General features: G+C 40.0%; 1 protein-coding gene across 15 annotated transcripts in view; it reads left to right on the plus strand.

Annotated features, from left to right (window-relative positions):
- The window catches only part of GOLGA4 (golgin A4), a 98407-nt gene extending 88100 nt beyond the window's left edge, over window positions 1-10307 (plus strand). For 6 of the 15 annotated variants that reach the window (XM_060180598.1, XM_060180601.1, XM_060180606.1 and 3 more), the window contains 4 exons: window positions 444-530; window positions 3342-3481; window positions 6023-6085; window positions 9618-10307. In XM_060180598.1, the coding sequence (XP_060036581.1) occupies window positions 444-530; window positions 3342-3481; window positions 6023-6056 (261 nt within the window). In that variant the 3' untranslated portion in view covers window positions 6057-6085; window positions 9618-10307. Of the gene's footprint in view, window positions 1-443; window positions 531-3341; window positions 3482-6022; window positions 6086-6377; window positions 6512-9617 lie in introns of all 15 variants that reach the window. The other 9 variants (XM_060180605.1, XM_016185542.2, XR_009547068.1 and 6 more) reach the window with 8 other exon arrangements.
- Window positions 10308-17372: the final 7065 nt, after the last annotated feature.

A 17372-nucleotide genomic window follows, 5' to 3' on the forward strand; every position in this document is an offset into this window, starting at 1 on the left:
CTATTAAGCATGTTCATGTCCATGCAGTAGCCCATGTTTATGAGATATATGATGTGATTCAGTGAAAGGTGAATGTGAGAGTATCTAATCCTCATCATTTAGACCACATGTTTGGGCAATACACCACTTAACAAAGCCTTGTAAAATGAATGAGTAATGAAGTTTCTTAAGATATGGGGCCAAGAACATTAGAACTTTCTATAGCTTCATGCTATTGTAACTGCATCTTTTAAAAATAATTTCAACCCAGATATTGTGATGAGTCCTTTTAAATTGAAATTCTAGTGCTGTTATTTCCTTGACTAATACCTTCACATCATACTTCTTTGGTCGTGGCTTCCATTGAGAGCACTAAAGAATTCCACCTGCAGAACGTGTCGGAATGGATTGAGACCTCATCTCCTTTACTGTGTCTTAGTGACCATCCCTTGTTTCTCTTGTAGACCATGGCAAAGGTTATCACTACAGTACTGAAGTTCCCTGATGATCAGGCTCAGAAAATCCTGGAAAGAGAAGATGCTCGGCTGGTGGTAAGCTTTAACATTCGACTGTGGATAGATGAATTTCTCTCATCTATTTACATTGTTTCAATTTACAAAGACATTGAAATCACAAAAGCAATGAAAGTTTGTTAGGCTTTATTGTCACATAAAACTGTAAAATGAGAGTAAATCAAATATAAGAAGATGCCATCAAGTGTCCATATGAATGAGTGGTCCTCTCCCCTAGTTTAATAATAAATACAAGGTTGACACATCTGCTATATGAGGTTTCTAGAATTTGGACTTTTTATGGAAAAGGCACTGATTCTGGCATATCCTGTAATAATTTTGTTGCTGCTACTGCTACTGCTGGAAATTGAACTGAGTACTTCATACATGTGGTCATGCACTCTACCATTGTGCCACTGTGAACATAGTTAGAAGAGATCTCTGTTCTCTGATCAGTGTTTTTGTGTTCTTTTGGTAAGTCTCTGAGAGGTATTGCTGGGTCATAGGGTGAGTCCATTTCTAGTGCCCTGAGAAGTCTCCTGACTGTTTTCTGCAGGGATTGAATCAGTTTCCATTCCCTCCAGCAGTGTAGAAGGATTCTTCCCACATCCTAGTCAGCACTTGTTCTGTCTTTTCATATGCATGGCATCCTCACAAGTGTGAAGTGCTATCTCATTATATTTGTTTTCACTTCTCTGATGATCAGTGCCTTGGATTTTTAAATTTTCACTTTTTTAAAAAAATTTTCTTCTTTTGCATTATCTTTATTTATCTGACAGAGACAGCCAGAAATCAAGAGGGAAGTGTGTGATAGAGAGGGAGAGAAACAGAGAGACACCGGCAGCCCTGCTTCATCACTTGCAAAGCTTTCCCCCTGCAGGTGGGAACCAGGGGCTTGAACCTGGGTCCCTGAGCACTGTAACATGTGTGCTCAACCAGGAGCACCACCACTCAGCCCCGATTTTTCAATTTCTTCATATGACTGTTGGCCATTTGGTTCTTTTTTTTTGTCAAAGTTCTGTCAATGTCCTCTCCCCATTTTTAATAGGGTTATTCTTTTAATTTTTTTTTTCATCATCAGGTTTCACCACTCTGGTCCAGTTTTTTTCAGAGAGGGGAGTAGGGGAGGGAGACCCTACAGTACCATAGCTTTCCTCAGTGTGGTGAGTACCAGGCTTGAACCTGGGTTATGTCCTTGGCAAACTGAGTGTGTTCCCAAGCTATCATGCCAACCTTATAATAATCTCATTAAGAAAGCTTATTTTAGTGATCCAGAAGGTGGTGCAGTGGATAAAGCACTGAACTCTCCAGCATGAGTTTCTAGGTTCGATCCCTGGCAGCACGTGCACCAGAGTGATGTCTAGTTATTTCTCTCTCTCCCCATATCTTTCTAATTAATTAATAAATAAAATATTTTTTAAAAGAAAGCTTATTTTAATCAGATGCTGAATCCTCTCCTGAAGTTGAGAAGCTCTTTCATTATATGATTTTATTTTATTGGATCACTTCATTAAGGACATGTTAATTTATAAGACTGCTTTTGTTATAGATGTATAGTTTGATATCTCCCCATGATATATGCCAGCACACCATAGCCTGTACCAATTTGTCCTCTTCTTCCACCACAGCCTACAGGGGCCCCTACCCTTTTTTTTTTTTTTTTTAATGCTACCGGGGGTTATTTGCAGAGGTTCAGTGCCTATACTCTGCATCCACCATTCCCCATGGACTTTTTATTTATGCTCTCTCTCTCTTTTTCCTCACTTTCTCTTTTTCTCTTCCTTTCTTTTATTTTGATAGGACATAGACTAATTGAAAGAGGAGAGGGGAGTAGAGAGGGAGAGAGAAAGAGATATAACTGCAGCACTGCTTCATTACTCATGAAGCTTCGCCCCTACACCTGGGGACCTTCTGCGTGGTAACATGTGTGTTCAACTGAGTATGCCACCCCTCTCCCCATTCTCTTTTATCCCCCTTCTGCCTCCTTTTAGAGTTCTTGGATCTGCTATAGTAGACTATATCTAAGTTTTATTCTGTATTCTCCCTGTTACTTAAGCCTCACTTGTTAGTGTGATTATTTATTATTCTTTCTTCTTTTGGGTTGTCTCAACTTCTATCTAAGATATAGCAAAAGAGAATATTCCTAGAAGGCAAGCAAGATAGCTTACCTTGGAAGGTATATACTTTCATGCCATTCCCATGACCCAGGTTCAAGCCTAGCCCCCACTGCACTGGGGAAAGTTTCAGTGCTGTGGTCTCTGTCTCTATTTCTGTATCTGAAGAAGTTGGCCTGGTATGGTAGAAGCCAAGCAGCAACAACAAAATGCATCTCTAGAGATGAATTTGACATGTTTAATATAGACTGATTTTTTTCTTGACAAGTCCATTAATAGAATCTTTTTTTTTTTGATGGGGAAGATTTTTTTTTTTAATTCTTTATCACTGTGGTTGTTAAAAGTTAACCTTGTTAAAAGTTAACCTTCTGTGAATCTGTGACTGTCGTTGCTTTCCTTTTATGTACATCCTGTGTCGTGTCAGTTTCTTTTTCAGTCCTTGCCCTAGATCAGTCCATACTTAATGTTAATGTTGCTCACTTTTCTCTCGTTGGATGGAATTTTTTTAAATGTCCTCTGAAATAATAATATTCCTAGAACTTTTTGGCATTATTAGGTCCAACAGTTTTCCATTCCATTGGAAGTTTATCTGTTTGCATGGATCCAACACATGTATGCAGAGTAGTTCTAGGAAACAAATGAGTTGATACATAGTAAAAATATTTCTCATGAAATATATATTTGCCATTCATAAGTCATTTCAGCTCTTGATTTTTCTTTTAAAATTATGCAATAGGTGATTTTTTTTTTAAATGTTAAAGAAAAATACTGCCAACAATCCAGGAGCATATGCCAGCCAGAAGGCTTTCATCATCTTCATCCTCCAACCTGTTTCCAACTTGACAGATCATCTTTGTTAGTGGTGAATACGCCCAGGTTTTCTTTTTTTTTTTTTCTTCTTATCTTTATTGATTAATTGGATAGAAACAGTCAGAAATTGAGAGGGAAAGGAGGGAGAGAGATGGTGAGACGGAGAGACACCTGCAGCCCTGCTTCACCACTTGTGAAGCTTTCCCCCTGCAGGTGGGGGCTGGGGGCTTGAACCCGGGTCCTTGAGCACTGTGACATGTGCACCACCACCTAGCCCATGCCCAGGTTTTCTAAGCTTTGCAGATATTTATTTTAAAAGTATATTTATTTTTTTATTTACTCATTTATTTATTTATTGGATAGAGACACAAGGGGAGAGAGAGAGAGAGAGAGAGAGAGATACCTGCAGCACTGCTTCACCACTAAAGAAGTTCTTCCCCACCCTCTTAGATGGGGACTAGGGAGCTTGACCCCAGGTCCTTGCGCATGTAACGTGTGCCATCCACTAGATGTGTCAGGGCTCAGCCCCACTTTGTCAATATTTATAATAATACCCTTTTACCTCTTATTTTATAAAAATAAGAATATACAACAGCCTGCTCTTTTTTGTTTGTTTGTTTTGTTTTTTAAAATTTTTTTAAAAATATTTTTATTTTATTTATTTATTCCCTTTTGTTGCCCTTGTTGTTTTTTTTATTATTGTCGTCATTGTTGGATAGGACAGAGAGAAACAGAGAGAGGAGGGGAAGACAGAGAGAGGGAGAGAAAGATAGACACCTGCAGACCTGCTTCACCGCCTGTGAAGCGACTCCCCTGCAGGTGGGGAGCTGGGGTTCGAACCGGGATCCTTATGCCGGTCCTTGTGCTTTGCGCCACCTGCACTTAACCCGCTGCGCTACAGCCCGACTCCCCCAGCCTGCTCTTTTTAACTAATTTTTTAAAAAAATATTATGCCACCAAATGGCAAATTGATTTACTTCATTTTCTTTCCAAATAGTTCGATGGGGGAAATAATGGTAGACAGGACAGTTGTTGACACATAGGTACAGCTTCTTAGCTCCCTGTGATAGGTGTCTGCACACCACTCCTGCCACCAGCTTGAATCCCTCCTCACCATTGTCCTCAGTGCCCTTTCTGTCCTTTTCAGATCTCCCCCAGCCCACAGTGCTTTGCTTTGCTGCAACACACCACACCCAGTCCAGTCTACCTCATTTTTTAAAACGTATTAATTTACTAGATAGCGACAAACAGATAAAGGGGAGGTAGAAAGAAGAGAGAAAAAGAGACACCTGTAAGCACTGCTTCACCGTTTATAAAGCTTCCCCCTAGAGGGATAAAGACTAGGAAAGCCATCAGGGGAGGGGATGGGATACGGAGTTCTGGTGGTGGGAACTGTGTGGAGTTGTACCCCTCTTACCCTATGGTTTCTGTCAGTGTTTCCTTTTCATAAATAAAAATTCAAAAAGTAATTAAAAAAAAAGAAGCTTCCCCCCACAGGTAGGAATCGGACTTGAACCTGGGTCCCTTGCACATGTGCATTCTGACAGGTATGCCACCCCTGTCCCTTTCTACTTCAATTTTTAAAGGTTGATTGGTGATTGGCCTATAATTTAGTTCTGCATTCTCGCACTCATAAAACACTGAGGTTACTTACATTTTTCAAATACTTACAAACATACAAACAGGGAGCATACACATAACTGTGTCTCTGCATACTTTTGCAAGTTTCCTAATAGGGTATTAACCTTAGTGTGTTGCGTGTATTGCCTATATTATTTTCTAGCTTGTCTTTGATTTTGCTGCTTTTTAATTTTTTCTTCTTTCTAAACATCAAATATAAAAGACAAATAAAATGATGCTTCTGAGCTTGGTCATGAATTATGACCACCTTAAAACAGAACTTAGAATTTATTTCAGTTGGTTGCTACAGGGGCTAGATGGTGGAGCACCTAGCACCATGTGTAGTGAACTGAGTTCAAGCCCCTGGCCCCCACCTGTAGAAGGGAAGCTTCACTAGTAGTGGAGCAGTGCTCCGGGTGTCTCCTTTCTCTCAGTCTTCTCCTCGCCCACCATCCCTTCCTACCTCTCTCTTTCTCACCCTCTAAAAAAAAAAAAAAAAGTCAGTGGGCAGGGCACAGAGCTCTAGTGATAAACCTATTTAAGGAGGTTGGATCTCTTTGAATTAATATTGGTAGTTTGCCCCCAAAACTTTTGATGGTAAACTGTGATTATGTAAATCAAAAGTTCTCATGCATTTTAGAGGAATTAAGAAAGAAGTCCTGTTGTAAAGAAAACAGTCATACTCTAATCAGTCTAGTATGTAGTTCTGTACTTAAAGTGTTAAGAGCATCTTTAGTTCTGTTGAAACGTTGAAGTTTCAAGTAAAATCTCTCTCGGCAATATGGTATTGTATTTGGTTAGGATGAGAAGGAGGCACTATAGATTCCTCTTACTTTGCCCGTACTCTCTTGATTCAGGGATATTTGAGGGAAGAAAAATTAAAAGCAATTCTTTTAGCCCTATAAAGTGTATATACACCTGTAGTCTGTATGCTAACTTAAGTCTTAAAACTAATCCAATAAGCTTTTTTTCTTCCTGGCTTTGTAGTATACTTCACCTCGCAGTGGTATCTTCTGAGTAACCCATCAGTCTGTGCTTAGTTAGCATGTGGTGAGTTAAGAATAATGTGTCTTGTGTCTTTGTGCAAAAATCGAACATATTGCATGATACTAATTATTTTTGCTGGAATTCTTTTGCTCTTCTGCTAAGTGAATATCTCATTGATTATGCTGTGGGTTAATTTGTATAAATTAATAATCATTACCAGTAATAAGAGTTTCATAATTCTAGGAAATTTTAATTCTCTAAATAGTAATTGAGAGTTTCATAATTTTCCTTTTTTTATTATAGATGTAAAGAAAAGTATATGTATTTTATATTTCTTTTTTTTTTCTCTCTTAAGAGCTGCCTTTGAAGTTAAAGTTATGAGATAGAGATGAAAAACGATTTCTCAGCTAAAAGTGAAGTGACATATTTCATGAATCCAGAATTTTAACTGATATAAGACCTCCTGAGAGTCAAGACTGGTCTGAAATAGTAAGAGCCAGTAGTGTTAAGGTTAATCGTAAAATAGATGCAGCTTGATTGCTTCCTAGGACGGTACATTTTTAACACACTTGTTCAGAGAAGATCCTCAGGCATCCTACCTTAGCTGAGTGCGGTTGTTCTAATTAGCATGCAGCTAAAGTGAATCGGAGGCATCTGGTATGTTTCAACACAGCTGACAATCTTCACGGTTTAACACCCATGCTTATAACTTATAAGCACTCCCTGAAAATCTGGCCACATCCTTAACCTCACAATTTGCTACAACTTCTCACAAATGAGTTCCATCACAAACTAATGGACTTACTTATAATTAAAGTTTCTTTTTTCAGTTAGCATTATCATGGCTGAAAATGCCAATACACAACACTTGTCTTTTCAACCTGTTAGCTTTAAACATCCTTTTTTTTTTTTTTTTTTTTTTTTTTTTTGCCTATCCTTAAGTCTCAGTTTGACTTTAATGGATACATCACTTGCTTTAGTAGTTATGTAGAATTACCTTTAGCTTTATGACTCCCACATTTAACCTAAGGGATCTTTAACATTTTTTTTTAATGTCAGTATACATTCTACATCTTGCTTTTTGTTGCATTATTGCATTTTATCACTGCACTGTCTAGAATATCTGTTGATTGGTTAATTCCTCAGCTTCTGGTTTGAAAAATTTCAAGCATAATTTCTGCGTATACAGTGCAATGGGCAACCGTATTCCCTTCCTTTACTACATTCACTGATCATTAACATTTTGTTACATTTTCTCACTTGCTGTCTTTTCCCTCTCCACACATGTGTACCCTTTTACTTGCAAACATAGCATTTATAAGCATTTGCCAATTCCTTCCCAACATAAACCAAATACTTTAGTAAGGACTTTTCCAGTTACTTGCAAACATAGCACTGATAAAGCACTAGGTAGTTTCTTATAACTGTTGATAAACTGAATGCTTTAGCAAAAGCAAAGTCTTAAGAGCAAGGGCACTTTCCTATATTTTATAGGATATTGGCTTGCTGGAAAAGTCTTGATGTATTTTTTCTGTGGTTTTCCTATGCAAAAATGTGTCATAACTTTTTCCAACAGTCCATTCTATTCATTCTTTTTTCCTGTTTTCTAAATAAGGACCATCATAAGTTTTATAATTTCAGAATATTGCATCTCATCCTCCTGGCTTCTCTCTAGTCTATTTTAAGCAAGAAATGTTCTGTCTTTTTTGTCTTTGTGCCATTTGCATTGTGCAGAATTATTGAATCACACATGCATTTTTTCCCCCACAACTGCTCAAAGTTTTAAAATAATAACTGACAAAGGAGTTGAAGTTCAGCAGGGATTTTTTTTTTTTTTTTTTGCAAGAGAGAGACAAACAGCATCATACAGACGTAGATAGTGTGGGGAACTCTACACTGTGGAGATTGTCTTAGTTTATATTTGTTTTACTTTATTTTTTATCTTCTAGGTTTCTAGAGCTAATCTGATTTTTGAGCTAGCTTTGGAAATAATACAGTGTTGGGAATATAGCATGAGTAGAGGACTATATCATTCATTTACCAACTGAGAATTCGTTAACGCTTTAAAAAATAATCAATTTCTGATTTGTTTATTTGATAGGACAGAGAGCTATTGAATGAGGAAGGTTAAATAGAGAGGGAGAGAAAAAGAGAAACACCTGCTGCTTTGCTTCATTGCTTGTGAAGCTTTTCCCTGCAGGTTGGGACCAGGAGCCTGAACATCTGCCCTCTTTATCAGGTGCCTGACCTCCCAGTCCTGTGACACTTTTTCTGTTCCCTAAATAAATATGAAAAGTTTGTCTTTTAATCTTACTTGTTTATTTCTATTGGCTTTTTTTTTTTTTTTTAACTTGATTTGACTTCTGGCTTTTAACATTTTTGTGAGAAAAGCTTTAATGGAAAGTTTTAACAATTTCTCGTAGCATTTTTTTTTTTTTTGCCTCCAGGGTTTTTGCTGGGACTTGGTGCTTGCACCATGAATCCACTGTTCCTGGAGGCTACTTTTTCCCCTTTTGTTGCCCTAGTTTTGTTATTGTTGTTGTTGTTGATGATGATGTCATTGCTGTAGGATAGGACAGAGAGAAATTGAGAAAGGAGGGGAGAGAAAGATAGACACCTGCAGACCTGCTTCACTGCTTGTGAAGCGACCCCCCTGCAGGTGGGGAGGCAAGGTTGGAACTGGGGTCCTTAGGCGGATCCTTGCGCTTTGTGCGATGTGCGCTTAACCCGCTGTGCTACCGCCCAGCTCCCTTCTTATAGCATTTTAAGTTTTAAAATTGCTTCAGTTTCAGATAAGGCATAGATTTTTTCACAAAATGCTGTTTGTCCTTTGTTGCCATGCATAATCATGCTGGAGACTTGCAATGTGTTGGAGAATCAGCATATTGAAGAAAAAAGAACTCTAAAATTCAGTTTTACTTCATTTTTTTTAAAAAAAATTTGTTATCTTTGTTTATTGGATAGAGATAGCCAGAAATTGAGAGGAAGGAGGAGATAGATAGCTAGACAGACAGACAGACAGACAGACACCTGCAGCACTGCTTTACCACTTGTGAAGCTTCCCCCCCTGCATGTGGGGACTAGGGGCTTGAACCTGGGCCTTTGAGCATTGTAACATGTGCGCTCAACCAGGTGATTACCACCAGGCCCCAGTTTTACTTCATTTTTAAAAAAGCTTTCTTGTGTTTTATGTAGTTATTGTTTACTAGATAGAGATAGAGAGAAATTGAGAGGGAGGGGAGGGGGTGTCTGCTTCCCTCTTTAACTCCACTCTAAAGAAATGCACTTATGTGATCCTGCCAAGCCAGCATGCTTACTCCTGGATTTCTGTAATCATGACCTGGCAGCAGTCAATACATGGCAAAAAGTTCCAGTGCCAAATTTCACCAGAACACACCATTTTCCTGAACTGCTGACTATTGGTCATATAATTCCAAGAAAATTAATCTGGATTTATTATATTGATTATTTCTTAATCTCCAGACCATAGAATAAAATTTCATTTTTAACTTGAAAAAACAAATTGCCCCAAAAGTTGGCTTTTAATTTTTTTCTTTCTCCTTTCTTTATTCTCTTTTCCCTTTTTCTTTTCCAGTCATGGCTCCGATCTTCATCTTGAAGATGTGGGGAGAATGATGTTGGACAAGTTTGGACACCTGCACGTTTGCTGACCTTTGGGAATGACGCTATTACATAGGGCCTTTCATGTAGCCAGAAGCCAAGAAAAATCTGACATTGGCCCACAAATACATTGAAGACTCCCTTTTAAATAGATTTTATCAGTGGAGAAATCGTGATAGGTTTTTTTTCTTTACATTTATTGTTGGGAAAAGTTTTATGTTATTTAAAGGAAATTTTGAATAACTTAACCTGATTTATGGGCTCATTTAATGTTCCTTTCTTCCATTCTTCTTGTCCCTCTTTTTAGAGAACTGTTTGCCTTTCCTATTTATTTCTAGGGTGATTTAAAAAAAAAAAAAGACTTGTGCAATACATTTTGAGGTGAAACTTAGTGGATTTTTCTGATAAATTAGAGCAATTAATTGACTATTTTATCCAGATTGATTTGTTGAATATTTGCTAAAGACCAGTTCTTTCAGCTGACATAAGATATATCCAGACTGCTGTACCTCATTGTTTACTTAGCTTTTGTACTTATATTTTTCAGAGGAAAAGATACTACTGTAAATTGTAAATAGTCAATAAATAACTATTGTATGCAAATCTGTGGCTATTGGCAATGTTATCTTGGAGAAATAAATAAAGTTTATTTACTGTATAAAAATGTGCCTCTTACTGTGTTTCTTCCTAAGCTGAAAATCTACTTCAAATAGCTAAGAATTTAGGTTCTTCTATTTGACTCTCTATTTTACCTGAATATAATAAGGAGCTATTTATCAAGGCCTGAGTAAGCATTGGGAAGGGTGTGTGTTTGTGTGTGTGTGTGTGTGTGTGTGTGTGTGTGTGTGTGTAATGTGGAACCAACAACTATTTCACTGTCTTTGAGTTTTAGAATGCTGTCAACTGTGGGATATATACTCTCACTGGGGTAGACCATGTTTTTTAAAACTTTGTGAGAAAGAAATTTCTGGACAGCAAGATATGAGAGCGAGCTTCACACACCTTTCCCCCTATCCCCATCGTTTTCTTTTTTTTTTTCAATTAAAGTAACGTTATCCTAAACATTATGTTTCAGCTATGCCTCAGTGAAAATCAGCATGTGTAAATTGAGTTTACCACTACAAATCTAATTCTATTCTTTACCATATACTTGTCCCCTTTTAGTGATTTCTTTAATCCCCTTTCTTTCCTCCTGACAGCCACTAGTTGATACTATAGTTTAAAAGTTTATTTAAAAAAATTTTTTAAAAAAATATTTATTTTCCCTTTTGTTGCCCTTGTTGTTTTTCATTGTTGTTGTAATTGATGTCATCGTTGTTAGATGACAGAAAGAAACGGAGAGAGGAGGGGAAGATGGGGAGAGAAAGACAGACACCTGCAGACCTGCTTCACCGCCTGTGAAGCGACTCCCCTGCAGGTGGGGAGCTGGGGGCTCGAACCGGGATCCTTACACAGGTCCTTGCGCTTTGCACCGCGTGCACTTACCCCGCTGCGCTACCACCTGACTCCCTAAAAGTTTACTTTTGTTTTATATCATCCATCCATTTGCTTCCTCTATTTCTTGCATGCAGACATCACAACCCTCTGTTCTCTAGTGAGACCAGTATTATCTAATCACTGCTTCAAGTTGAAGTCTTATTCAGGTAGTCTGGATCTTTCAACTTCTGGCTTATCTGAAAGTGAGATCAAGAACAACAAACTCTGGGGTGAAATGACCAAGGGATCTTTCCGTTAAGTACAACTGATTCCTTTGAGGGCTACTACAGAAGCCAGACAAAATGTTCTTTTTCTAACCCAGTACAGCAGAAACACCAAAACTGCACACCTACGGTTTTGTTTGTTTTTGTGAAGGGGAAACACTACAAAAGAGATTAAATTATTTCTCATTCAAATTAGACCTCCACCCTCCTGGCAAGGGCAGCTATTCTTAAGACTCCTGGAGAAAGTGGGAGAGCTCGGAGTCCGAAACCCAGATTGTCAAACTCTAGACTTTCCTTCCCATTCTTTTCCTGCCAGAGGAACCTCACCTGGCCACTTCCCACCACAGCCCCTAAGCCCCTCCACAAAATGGCCATCAGGAAGGGAGTGGTAACCTGAATCCCCAAGGTTGTCTCTTCTCAGACTCATAATTACTGGGGTTAAACTTGACTGGAGTCCTCAATCCCTGGCCCTCCTTCCCCCGTGGTTACACCAGGCAGTGTACACAGTGAGCTTGGGGAGTCTTCAATGTCTATTCTAGAAAGTGAAGCGGGCCTTCTTGCGCTTTTCCCTTCTTTGTTTGTTTGCTTATATTGCTACCAGAGTTGTTGCTGGTGCTCAGTGCCTGCATGATTAATCAGCTGCTCCTGGCGGCCATTTTTCCTTTTTAAAAAAATGTGTTAGGACAGAAATTGAAAGATGAGGGGAAGATAGGGAGAGAAAAAGAGAGACACCTGCAGACCTGCTTCACTACTCATGAAGCTTCCCCTGGCAGGTGGGGAGCAGGGACTTGAACCTGTGCCCTTGATCACTGTCATGTGTCTTCTCAACCATACACCACCGACCAGCTGTGCCCCCTCCTCCCCACATTCCTTTTCCCCCCTTATAAATCAAGGTTTACTTATGTGGCAAAAGTTTGTTCTGCTGAAGATTTTCTAGCTACAGACATGACTATTATTACTCTTATTCTTACTCAAGGATAAAAATTGTGGACTTTGCAAAAATTGTGAAATCTGCATACAATTTTCTACATTTTCTCCCTAGTGCGTTTTTGGAGACAATTATAGCAAAAGGAATATAAAGATCAACAAACTTTCTGAAAAGGGACAGTAGTCACTATTTTTTGGTTCTATAGGTCACAGTCTCTGTCACTTTAAGTGTCAAAATTGCGATAGATAATATTGACACAAATGCATGGATATAACTGTGCTCCAGTAACTCTATGTATAAAGTAGGTGATTTAGCTTACAGGTTGTGGCTTATCAACCTCTGAGAAAGCAGGCAAGCTGGGTTTTGAATATGGAGTAGGGGGAGAAGTGATAACTAGTGAACAGGGGCTGTTCATTTTCCCAAGATCCTTAGTGAAACATTTCCTCTTTAAAAAGAAAAAAAAGTGCAACAAATGAAGTTCACTTTGACTAAGAGTGGTGGTGGAATTCTCTTGGTGTTACTTGTCCCAGTGAGAATTGCCAACCAGGCTTCTATTGTGCTCAATGATAGTCTCAGATCTGTCTGGATTTTCAATTTCTTGAGATCCCTTTTAACTATGTCCCTGACAGATGTCTGGGAAAGGACAGTTTCTCCAATAATACTCGTAAGACATGTTTATATTGTAGATTACAGTTGACCAAGTACTTTTGACTCCCATCCTCTTCTACTTACAGAGGAAGTATGATAACCGAGGACCAGTCCAAAGGCCCCAGAGAAACTGTGACCCCCGATGGCCATGCTGAGGGTCTGAACCCCAGTCTCCAAGAGATCATGACTGTGGCACACGAAAAAGACCGCTGACTTCATTACCAAGCATTTCTCTCTGAAAGGTAGTAGATACTAGTGATGTTGTTACTTTAGCAAACTGTCGGCAGAAGTTTTCCCTTGCAGCTACTGTGAATTAATTTTATTTATTGTCGCTTTGTTCAGCTCAGATACATATGAACGTGGCCAGGGGATTTCCTTGTGGTTGACTTGTGTCTCAGTCTGTTTGGGTTGTTATAACAAAAATACCATACACTGGGGGTAGCTTATAAACAACCAGTCAAATAGATGAAAAACAATTCGTTTTTCACAGTTCTGGAAGTTGAGAAGTCCAAAATCTGGTGAAGACTCATTTCCTGTCTCATAGACAGCTGTCTTGGGAGTAATCTCAGAAGACAGAAGAACAAAAGAAGCTGTCTTAGACCTTGTTTATAAGGTTCTTTTTTTTTTTTTTAAGATTCCATTTATTTATTTATTTAAATTTATTCCCTTTTGTTGCCCTTGTTGTTTTATTGTTGTAGTTATTATTGTTGATGTCATTGTTGGATAGGACAGAGAGAAATGGAGAGAGAAGGGGAAGACAGAGAGGGAGAGAGAAAGACAACTGCAGACCTGCTTCACCGCTTGTGAAGCGACTCCCTTGCAGGTGGGGAGCCGGGGGCTCGAACCGGGATCCTTACTCCGGTCCTTGCACTTTGAGCCACGTGCGCTTAACCCGCTGTGCTGCCGCCCGACTCCCTGATACCATTTATTTATTAATGAGAAAGACAGGAAGAGAGAGAGAAAGAACCAGACATCACTCTGGCACACGTGCGGCTGGGGATTGAACTCAAGATCTCGTGTTTGAGAGTCCAGTGCTTTTCCACTGCGCCACCTCCCAGACCACTGTTTATAAGGTTCTTAATCTCACCATGAGTGCCCTGCCCTTATAGCCTTTCCCAGAGATCCTCATACCTCGTAATACCATTGTCATGGGGGCATGGGGGTAGGGGTGGAGGTGAGAGGGTAGGGAAATACATGTATGGGTACACATTCTGTAGTGACTTGACAATTGTTGAATTACATATTCCTAAATGAAAGGACTGAAACAGCACTCATGATTTTCAGGTTTATCGGTAACTGCTTTGTTGTTGTTATTATTATTATTTCAGACATGTATCGGCTTCCAAGTCTCCTGCCCTATAGTAAGTAGTCAGTCAAGGCTGTAGGGGTCACTGTGGTGCCTTTCCATGTTGCAGAGCCCCAAAGATAGGAAGGCTCAGAGTACCCATTCATTGGGGAAACTGACGATCCTTCCTAGCCGACTGAATCCACATGGATCCCAGTCACTTTCAAAGCCAGCAACAAGCAGCTCCTGACAGCTTTCAACCTGACGCTGTTGACTGGCTACGGAAGAAGGGCAAACGCTAGAAGAAGAAGTGGTAACAGCAGTGAGTTGTAATAACGTTTTCAGCCTGAAGTTTGTCGTTATCTCTGAAAAATAAGCAGAAAATAACTTTTTTTTTCTTCTTCAAAGATATGTAGATTCATTGTGGATAATTTAAAGAGTATGTTTCTGGGGCCGGGCAATGGCACACCTGTTAAAGGCTCATAATGGCACGTGCAAGGACCCGGGTTCCAGCCCCACTCCCCACTGCAGGGAAGATGCTTCACAAGCAGTGAAGCAGGTCTGCTGGTGTCTCTATTTCTCTCCCTCTCTTTTTAAAAAATTTTTTGGGGGGTTTGTTTGTTCCAGGGTTATCGCTGGGGCTGGGTGCTGGCACTACAAATCCATTGCTGTGGAAGCCATTTCTTTTAAAAATTTTTTTATTGGATAGCACAGAGAGAAATTGAGAGGTGAGGGGAGATAGAGAGGGAAAGAGAAAGATAAATACTTGCAGACTTGCTTCACCGCTTGTAAAGCTACCTCCCTGCAGGTGGGAGGCCAGGGGCTCAAACCCAGATCCTTGCACAGGTCCTTGTGCTTAGTACTATGTGCGCTTAACCAGGTGTGCCACCCTCTGGTCCCATTTCTCTCTCCCTTTCAATCTCCCCTCCCTTCTCAGTTTCTCTGTCCTATCGAATATAATAGGAAAAAAAAAAAAAAAGGAAGAAATGGGTGCCTGTAGCAGTGGATTCATAGTGCCAGCTCAGAGCCCTAGTGATAACCTTGGTTGCATTAATATATATATACGTATATATAATTTTTTAATATTTATTTTCCCTTTTTGTTGCCCTTGTTTTTTTTATTGTTGTTGTAGTTATTGTTGTTAGATAGAACAGAGAGAAATGGAGAGAGGCCCCAGCATAGCATGCACCAGTGTGGTGTTCTGGCTTGTCTCTATTCAGCTATTAAAAATGGTTATTTCACCTTCTTCACCCCATCTTGGATGGGACTTGAAGGAATCATGTTAAGTGAGGTAAGTCAGAAACAAAAGGCTGAATATCAGATGATCTCACTCACAGGCAGAAGTTGAAAAACAAGATTAGAGGGGAGAACACTAAGCAGAACTTGGACTGAAGTTGGTGTACTGCACCCAAGTAAAACACGGGTGGGGGGTGAGGGTTTAGGTCCTGGAATATGATGGCAGAGGAGGACCTAGTGGGGGCTGTATTGTTATGGGGGAAACTGGGAAATGTTATACATGTACAAACTATTCTATTTTACTGTCAACTGTCGACTATTAAATTCCCCCAATAAAGAAATTAAAATTTTAAAAAATATTTATTCCCTTTTGTTGCCTTTGTTGTTTTATTATTGTAATTATGATTGTTGTTATTATTGATGTCATCGTTGCTGGGTAGGACAGAGAGAAATGAAGAGAGGAGGGGAAGATAGAAGGAGAGAAATATAGACACTTGCAGACCTGTTTCACCACTTGTGAAGCGACTCCCCTGCAGGTGGGGAGCCGGGGGCTTAAACCGGCATCCTTACGCTGATCCTTGTGCTTTGCGCCACATGCGCTTAATCCGCTGCGCTACTGCCCGACTCCCAACCAAGGAAGTTTTTAAAAAATCATGTTAAGTGAGGTAAGCCATAAAGATGGTGAATGTGGGATGATCTTACTCATAGACAGAAATTGAGAAATAAGGACAGAAGGGGAAACGCAAAGTAGAACTTGGACTGGACTGGTGTATTGCCCCCAAGTAAAGGACTTTGGAGATAGGGGCTTTTAGGTCCTGGTGCATGACGGTGGCGGAGGGCCTAGGCTGCGAGTGTTTTGCAGAATACTGAGAAATTTTACACATGTACCAACAACTGTATTTACATGAAAACCATTAGTTCCTCCAATTAAAAATGGAAGAAGAAGAAGTAGGAAATGAGTGAAGATCTCTAAATCTTCCCACCTTCCACAATTCTGCTTCTAAGAGCCATGGCTCCATCTAGGGAAAGAAGAAAAAAACCTCATAATGGCTCTCAGCAATGCCCCCTTGTAGCAAAAAGGGAAGGTAGAGTGATTGCCCAAGACTATGGACCTTAGGATGTTAACTGCCAGGGTTAAATTCGATTTCTGGTTGTCTATCCCCCCTTGTGGCGATATCCAACTGTCTTTTTTTTTTTTCCCTCCAGGGTTATTGCTGGGCTCGGTGCCTGCACCATGGATCCACCGCTCCTGGAGGCCATTTTTCCCCCTTTTGTTGCCCTTGTTGTTGTAGCCTCGTTGTGGTTATTATTATTGCCCTTGTTGACGCTATTCATTGTTGGATAGGACAGAGAGAAATGGAGAGAGGAGGGGGAGACAGAGAGAGGGGGAGAGAAAGACAGACACCTGCAGACCTGCTTCACCGCCTGTGAAGCGACTCCCCTGCAGGTGGGGAGCCGGGGGCTCGAACCGGGATCCTTACGCCGGTCCCTGCGCTTTGCGCCACGTGCGCTTAACCCGCTGCGCCACCGCCCGACCCCCAATATCCAACAGTCTTAACCCAGTCTTCTTGTGAGTTTGACATCAGAGCTATGAAAAGGGCATGTTAACCTGTGCATATCTGCCTCCATTTACAAGTCTTTATGGAAGCTATGAAGATTTCTTTGAAATCGATTTTACTTAACTGTGAAGTAGCTTATCCTATGGCGATGCCACACTCTGTAACCCATTTCCCCGCTGTTACTTATTTAGGTTCCGTGTAACATGATGTTACACGATGTCACATGATAATCTTACTCTATTGTAAGCACACTTGAAAAGTACTCTGGGGCCAACCTCTCTTTCTCTCAACAGCTTTTGGTGCCAAACAATGGACGCATTTCAGATGATTATGTGCTAGGTCTGTCTGGCACCATTTCCCCTAACATTCCAAA

This window comes from Erinaceus europaeus, chromosome 21 (genome assembly GCF_950295315.1).
Source record: "Erinaceus europaeus chromosome 21, mEriEur2.1, whole genome shotgun sequence".
Lineage (NCBI taxonomy): Eukaryota > Metazoa > Chordata > Mammalia > Eulipotyphla > Erinaceidae > Erinaceus > Erinaceus europaeus.